General features: G+C 44.6%; 1 protein-coding gene across 1 annotated transcript; it reads right to left on the bottom strand.

Annotated features, from left to right (window-relative positions):
• Positions 1–832: 832 nt before the first annotated feature.
• LOC144121629 (uncharacterized) lies at positions 833–3,866 on the bottom strand. Its single transcript, XM_077654936.1, has 3 exons — positions 3,521–3,866; positions 1,809–2,098; positions 833–1,243 (listed from the first exon to the last, which is right to left on the bottom strand). Exons 1-3 carry the CDS (start codon positions 3,780–3,782, stop codon positions 989–991), a joined length of 807 nt encoding a protein of 268 aa, XP_077511062.1. The 5' UTR covers positions 3,783–3,866; the 3' UTR covers positions 833–988.
• Positions 3,867–8,558: the final 4,692 nt, after the last annotated feature.

The raw sequence follows: 8,558 nt of genomic DNA, 5'->3' as shown, positions 1-8,558 counted from the left end.
GCCCACCTTCAGGACAAACGCCTCTCCCATGGCCCCTTATCCCTGCAGACTTAGTATCATTCACCCACCTGGCTTTATGCCGCCGCCGGGTACGCTTGCCTTCTCTTGGAATCCAGTCCATTACACTTAACGACCATCGGCTATTTTGACCTCACATTACATGCCGTGCCCAAGTCCATCACTTTTTGATTTTAACTAAGATGTTGTTAACCTGTGTTGACATGTTATATATATTGGTCGCAGCCGAATACAGCGGGGTGCTGTATACATAAAAATGTCTAATGCATTGTTTGAAAGAGGAAAACACGCAAGCAAAAATCGGGTATCTATAGTCCTTTAAGGTGTCCGCTGACCCTGGGAGCCAGTTATATGCCTTTTTTGTCCCGAAATTGAATGGAGTGCTTAGACTGCGAATAAGGCAACACTGGGAACTAGACTGCTTGCTTTGTGCAAACAGATCCTGGAGTCCGTGAAGTGTGCCGGGAATGGGATCGAACTGAACATTGGAAGCAGAAGAAGGCAGAGTGTTCATGTGAGCATATAGGCACCAGAACAGGCCTGTAAGACGCCCAAGTGGGCAGGCGCTTGTGAAACGTCAAATTGGGCCTGCCACTCCAGACCTTTCAGCTGCTAACGCCAATCAGCTTTCACTGATTAATGCATTAGGCTGGTGAGCTGAGGTATAATAATTTTCTTCCGTTAGTGCAAGCAGTGCATTCTGGCTCAGACTGGACAGAACCCAGTGTCTACATCACTCTGCATTTAGTATTTAACAATAATTAAATATTACATCAATTTCCTACCAAATAAATATTAATCTTATAGGCTCAGATGTGGTGTGGGAAAAATGAAAACCTGGACAATTTGGTAAACGTTCATATTGTTTGAGCACCATGCCAAAACATAAGACCTTGATCTTGTTTAGTTTTTTCTGTGTAATGTGTACCACGCAAGCAGTATGATAGCTTAGATGTAGTGCTTCCATCATTTAAATTTTTTCACACAGCATTTGGTCTATTTTTTGTGTAGTACTCAGCGAGCAGTAAGTTGGCAATACCTTTTGGAAGGCTGCCATGAAGCGGCGTCGGTCATCTTTGTCCACCTTATGGTGTGAAGAGGTGATCCACCTCCACTCTGCCTGCAGGATATGAAAATGGCACAACAGCTGTTGTGCCGAGGGCCAGACGTCACGCAGGGCGTCCTTCTCAGGCCGAGAAGAATCTGACATGAATGCAGCAGGTGCCTGCAACAGCAGTTGACATACGCCAAAAAGATAAGCATTCTTTGCTGCATTAAGGGAAAGTGCATGTGTACTGTGTTTGCTGAGGGCGTTTAGACAGTTATTTTTATCTGTTAATGCAGTGAATGAAAGCTATGAAGTAACCTTTAAAACATTACCATGCTTTTGTACTCATGGGTAGTAAAGACTTAACCACATGTCAAGCAGTATTACCCATATGTGAAGTTTACCTTTGCAAAAGTAAGGCGGGCAGTGCGTGTACGTGCTTTACCATGGTGAGACCTTCATTCCCCGATACCAGCTTCACAGGGAAAACTGACGTTAAGAAACGAAATTTGTTGAAAACAAAGGAAGTCGTTTTCATTTAAGAGTATGGTTTCTAAACATCTTGAAGCAAGCATGCCACTTTCAACAACAGTGCACAAGCACCTCACTTCCAACAACAGTATGTCAGATGCTAATGACGTCATTTGATTTTCCTTGAAAAATAAGCAACATAATCTACAACTGTCACCCGTTAAATACTGTCGCTATTTTCCAGCTCCTGCATTAGTTCAGAAACCCTTACCTCTCTGTTTCCAAAGCATGTTGGGTAGCAATGCTTCAGCAGCTGGAAAGCCAAACTGTAGCCCTCCCTGCTCTGTGAGCTGTGTATTAGCACAGCTATTGGCACTGCACCAGCTTTTGTGGCTGTCAACAACACTGTGACTGTGCTCCTTGTAGTGTCGCAGGAAGCCGTCGAGTCAACAAAGATGAGTTCTTGAGCTGACTCCAGGCTCTGGGCACGCCGCATAATGGGTGTGACCACGAGTGCTGCCCAGCAGTCATCTGCCTTACTGCTGGTGTAGACATCTGTGCCTGTGCAACAGAACATGCAGAATGGTCATTCAGGAGACACAAATGAAGTAACACAGATACCGAGATTTCCAGAGGAAGAATTGACATGGCGCTTGTTATATTACCACTAATGAACATTGCGGCATTTTGCAGGGAACATATTTGCTGCCTCCTTTCTGTAGTAACTATATTTTAACACTCTGTCATATGCTAGGTATGATTGAAAGTTTAGGCAGATGTGCGTCACAAATGGGAGTCACATTTGCGAGCTATTCAGTATTGATGGCAGGAGAAAGTCAAAAAGTGTGAAACAATGTTTTCAACTTTCGCTTGGAAAGGCATCTCTCTTGGTAGTGTCAGAAATGATGTTGGTTCACAGTTTTGCCTAGGAGCCATGGCTGCTACCATATTGCTCATGACTGATGGAACACATGTAGTATGTGAAAAATTATGGCCAAACTAAGCTACAGATTAGTTAAAACATTTGGTGAGAGCCCTGATTTTTCTCGTCTTCGCCTCCTCTTATTTCTCCCTCCTTCTTTGTCTTGGGTTAGCTTGCAGATTTCTACTACTACTACTACTACTACTAACCGCCACAGTAACTCGGTGGTTACGGTGCTTCGCTGCTCACCTGAAAGGCGTAGGTTCAATCCCGGCTGCAGCGGTTGCATTTCATTGAAGGCAAAATGCTTAAGACCCATGTACTATACGATGTCATTGCACGTAAAGTGAACCCCAGGTGATTGAAATTATCCGAAGTCCTCTACTACTGCACCCCTCATAGCCTAAATTGGTTTAGGATGTTAAACCCCATAAACCAAACTGCTACTGCTACTTGACTACAACTACAACAGTCAAACCCGGATATATCAAACTTGACGGGGCTCACGAAAAGTTTGATATGTTGGTAATTCGATGTCTAAAAAATGGCAAGAAATGAGCTTATCTGTAACCTAAAAACAAGAATACATTGCACTCCCTGTAGCAGCGGACTTCTTGCAACAAAGCGTCGTCCATCAGTGTACTGGTAGCACACCACTCGCTAGGCATTCCTAGATGTAATGTGCTTTTCACTGGAGCCGCAGCACATGGTGCTTTGGAGCTAGCCACTGCCTAATATAAGAAGTATAATCCTGCCACCAGTACACTATAAATATTCTAATCACAGTGCATATTAAGGTACAGTTAGTTTCCACAATGCCTTCGGCAGTGAAGCGAGCGCAGCATGCCAGCCGAGAGTTGCTGCTAAACTCCGCAGCAGCGACCTACTGGGCTGCAGAGCAGCTGCACTATTAAGTTCATGCTTCATCCTGTATAGAAAGTTCCTGTCACTGCATGTGGCGCGCTTACTTCTCTGTACGAGCAGCAGCAAGGACACCAACTTGGCATGCTGCATAGGTTTCAAACATATTACAGTGAAATTTTAGGAATGATATTGCATACCTTGGGCTGCATATTGTGGCATCTTTTCCTGCAGCTTGACCAGTGGACTCCCGCATGGTCCATACTTGTCGGTCCGCCAATGGTCGTGCATGTAGTACACGGCCCTTTTAGTAGGATTCACAAAACCACTTGCTAGAAGTTGTGGCCCATCTGGCTGCACAGCGAGGAGACTCTCATGGTGGTTTATAGCCTGAGAGGGTGTCATTCCCGCTTCAAAGTAGGAAATAAATGTGGCCTTTGTTTCGGGGCTGGTGCGAAGCATTCTGAGTGAATCAGCTGACTCGGTACTATGATTGTGGCTTGATGTCAACCGAATTACAGCAGGCAGAGGGACTGCCCTGCAGAGGAACTGGTCATTCTTCTTTGTATTCCAATTCAGTTTTTTTATTTTGATATGCAGTTTTGCAGGGCAGCCAGTGCTTCTCTGAGAAGAAGTCTTGTTCCTGTGGTGTTCCTCCTTACTTCTTTTCCTGAATTGATGGCATAGTGCTCCTGTTAATATTGTTACTACAGTTTCCTAACAAAGTGACTTGTGTGTATTAGTTGCACCAGGAAAATAAACTCTATCTCTTTTTCGAGCTTGTGTAATACTGGCTAAAAGCAGTACTATCATCTATTGTTCCCGCGAGTTCCTTTTGACCCACCATCACGGACATAAAAAAACAGTAATAAAAAGAAGCCATCTTTGCTCATGATAACCGAGCCAAAATAAATGCAGCGTGCACAGTCACGTAGGGTCAACACTTCGATGTTCGGGCAATGGCACACTTGATAAAGCTTACTTCCTGCCCCCCCCCCCCCCCCCCCCCCCTCAGGTACATAAACATGCAAGGCGGTAGAAAGAGAGCGAAGTGGTTAGAGATAGAACAGCAGTTGAAGGACGAAGAAGTAGGTGTGTACACGCTATGCGAGACACATCTCAGGGATCTAGAAGATCCAACGCTTATTGACGGCTACGCCTGGGAAGGGAGGAACAGAACAACTACGGAGTAGAAAGAGTATAGGTATGCTTATGCAGCAGGGAAAAAATTGGCAAAGAATAAAGTCAACTTGCAAAGAACATGTCTGGGTATCGCGTACAATTGCCGGTAAAAGGACATGGCTAGAAGTAGTTTATTTAGGGACAGGGGATAAATGCAGGCAAGAGAACACGGATCTAGTTAAGTGTCTCAATGACGATATAAAGCAGTTTGGAGAAGGCGCCGATATTATTCTGTTGGGGGACATGAATGGCCACATCGAGGATCTGGATGGATACACAGATTGTAACGGGAAGTTGATGCTAGACTTCTGTGAGCGACACAACCTAGTTATTGTAAATAGAGAAACTAAGTGTGAGGGACAAATCAAGTGGGAATCTCATAACAGGCAAACAACCATTGACTACTGCTTAATCTCGCAGGGGATGTATAGCAAGCTCACAATGATGGAAATAGACGAAGAGGGGAAGTACAGCCTCGGTAGTGATCATAAGCGTATTAGTCTACAGTTTGGAACCCTGCTCAAAAGAGAAATGAAGGGGAGTCAAAAAGAGTACGCAAAATTAAATGACAAACAAATAGTGCAAATAGCGGCCTGCATAGGGGAAGCAAAAAGCACACATCCCATGGAAAAGTGGGATTATAATAAGTTAAAACTACTCATTAGTACAAAAATAAAACAAGTTAAAGGAGTAAACCGCTGGAGAGGAAAGAGGAAGCATCGAAGTTGGTGGAATAAGGAAATTAGGGAGGCCATCGAACAACAACGGTTGGCATCACGGGAACACAGAGAAGCAAAGAGGGCACAGTTATCTGAAGAGGAAATAGGCCAAAAATGGGAATCTTATCGACAAAAGAAACAGCAAGTGCAGGTCCTCGTCCAGGCTAAAATAAAGCAGTCCTCTGATCGCTGGCTGGCTGAAGTTCACGATGCAACTAAAGGGGGGCCAAAAAAATTCTGGAACCATATAGGCTGGCTGGGCAAAGCGAATCACAGAAAGCAGGAACAGATTCACGATGCCGAGGGAAAATGTTTAGAGGGAGATGATGCTGTGAACTACATGTCATCAGTTATAGCTGGTTCATTTAAGAAAGACGATAGAGTAATCACCCCAAATGAGGGAGCAACACAGGACAGCACAATAGAAAACAGCGAGGAACTGACGAATCTTAACTGGAAAAAGGCGGAAACAAATATTCCAAGATGTACGTCCGCAGGGATCGACGAAATTCCAATCAAGCTAATTAATGAACTTGGCCCAAGAGGCAAGGAAACGCTGCTTAAGTATTGGAGGCAGTCATAACAAATAAGCAAATTCCGCACAGCTGAAAACAGACTAAAATTAATTTGATTTATAAAGGGAATGGCAATAAGACGAACATAAAATCCTTCCGACCAATTACGATAACATCAGTTGCATACAGGCTGGCGATGCAGGCGGTGAATATAAATATGCAGTCATGGGTAGAAAGTAATAAAATACTCAGAGAACTTCAGAACGGGTTCAGAAGTGGTAGGCGCTTAGATGACTGCCTGTTCGTGCTTACCCAGTGCATAGAAATACCTAAGGCGGAAAACAGACCTCTGTATTTAGCCTTCCTGGAGATAAGCGGTTCATACGACAACGTGAACAGGGAACTCCTGTGGAACATAATAAAAGGTGAAGGTGTCGGTCATGAGGTAATTAATTTTCTGCAGGAAATATATCGAGAAAATGTTGAAATAACATGAGAAGGAATTAAGAGTACAATAAGTGTCCAGGTACACAAAGGATTAAGGCAAGGTTGTCCTCTATCACCGTTGCTGTTCATGCTTTATTTGATCAGTTTGGAAAGAAGGCTACAAGGAAGCAATCTAGGTTATGATCTGTCATACACATTAGGCGGAAAGGTTGTTGAGCAGCGACTACCAGGTTTAATGTATGCAGATGGTATTGTACTGTTAGCAGATAGCCAGGAAGATTTGCAAACTGTGGTGAATTGCTGTGGAGACGAAGGAGACAGTCTAGGTTACAGTTTTAGCGCAACTAAATCAGGTGTGATGGTTTTCAACGGTGCAACTGATCAGGAGCTTACAATACAAGGCCATGAAATACCCTGAGTGGCCGAATACAAATATCTTGGAGTATGGGCAAACAAAGGACATATGTACATGGAAAAGCACGAACAGTCTCTCATAGCAAAAGGGCGAAGAGATGCCGGAATAATGAAACATAGGGCATTGTGGGGGTACAACAGGTATGAAGTCCTCAGAGGTATTTGGAAAGGAATAATGGTGCCGGGGCTTACTTTCGGGAATGCAGTTCTATGCTTAAGGGCTGAAGTTCAGTCGCGATTAGAAGTAAATCAGAGAACTATTGGAAGATCAGCACTAGGTGCCCACAGGAAAACCACAAACGAGGCAGTACAGGGGGATATGGGCTAGGCAACGTTTGAAGCACGGGAAGCTCAGAGTAAAGTACTATACAAAGAACGCCTGAGCAAATTGGACGATAACAGGTGGGCAGCTAAGGTATTTAAATACCTGTACAGAAAGAGCGTTGACACACAGTGTCGGAAACGAACTAGAAAGCTGGCCAGTAAGTTTGCCAGAGATGAGGAAGGAGAAAGAAAGAGCACTAATTGACAGGTTAAAAACGTCGAAGGTAAAAATTGGATAGATTCAGTGGAAAAGAAGCGTAGTGTAGAACTATATCGATGCTGGAAAAGGCAAATCAGGAAGGAAGCCTTTTATGATAACTCAAGAGGCAGTGCCCTCCTCTTTGAAGCAAAGTCAGGGTGTCCCAGAACGCGCCGCTACAAAAAGAAATTTAACGAAGAAGCTAGATGACACGTGTGCTGCGTGTGGTAAATCTGTAGAAACAATAGAACACCTCATTCTAAAATGTGATGGTATCCATCCCCATGTTGATGCAGGCAGTCACTCTTCCTGAGGCCTTAGGGTTTAGAGATAACTATAGTCATGTAAATAAATCTACGGTGGAAATTAGCAAAAAGTGATTGGAGGATTGGTGGCACAAAAACAGAGAGGTGACATAAGTTTTAAAGTGTAGAAAGACGTATTTTAAAGAAAATGAGCGAATTTTATTTACAACTTACAGCAGAGTTAAACAAAAATAAAGGAAAAAAAAAACAGCATGGTGGGGACTACCACTGCCCCGTTTCAAAGGTGACGCTCCTACTTTCCATCCACCATCCAAGGTTCGGTTACACTACATAAATGCCCCCAAAAACAAAGATTGAACAGCCTTCGCCGTGGCTCAGTTGGTAGAGCACCGGACGCGGAATCGGGAGGTCGTAGGTTTGGATCACCGGCGAGATGTGTTTTTTTTCTTCTGCTTTTATTAATCTCCTAGACGGGATAGCTCATACACAGCCTATAAGGAGAATGGTACCAGTTCCCACCGGAGTTCTGGCGGGAAAATCGGAAGAACATTGAGCTAGATCTCATTGTAGACACCATGGCAAGCAACGTAAAGGCCGTCGGAGTTTTTTCTTTAGAATTATTTCTTCATTGTCTTGTTTCGTGCCTATCGCGCAAGAGTTGCCTGCCGCTAACTGGCATGGTATTTTTTAATAAATCCGAGATGGCCAAGATCGAGCCCCCCCCCCCCCCCCCCCCCCCCCTTCTCGTGTAATGAACGCCACATTTTGTCGTGTGTGGCATGCTATGCTAACATCACTTGGTGCATTTTGTTGTCACCTTGTCGACGATCCACGATGTGTTAGTATCGGCGCTGTACTGTTGCACCCATTGCTCCGCTGCTGCGTCATCTGAGAGGTTGCAGCGAAGCACCTTCACATCAGGAGTGGAGGCTTGGACGTCTTCCACGCACTCCAGTGCAGTAGGAGCCGACATTTGTAGATGTGATGCCCACAAGGCAGGCGTGGCTTACGCAAACTTGACAGGTCGCAACGCGAGGCACACAGCTTAAGAGAACAAGACACGGACTCGGGACGAGCTCTGGCTGTCGAATGGCGTTTACGTGGTGCGCCGTGAAACAATGCACTTTTGGCGGGACAGGACGGGAAATGAGGGAGAAGAGAAAGGGCATGTG

The sequence above is a fragment of the Amblyomma americanum genome, chromosome 2 (genome assembly GCF_052857255.1).
Source record: "Amblyomma americanum isolate KBUSLIRL-KWMA chromosome 2, ASM5285725v1, whole genome shotgun sequence".
NCBI classification, from domain to species: domain Eukaryota; kingdom Metazoa; phylum Arthropoda; class Arachnida; order Ixodida; family Ixodidae; genus Amblyomma; species Amblyomma americanum.
This window is presented reverse-complemented; position numbering and strand designations above follow the sequence as displayed.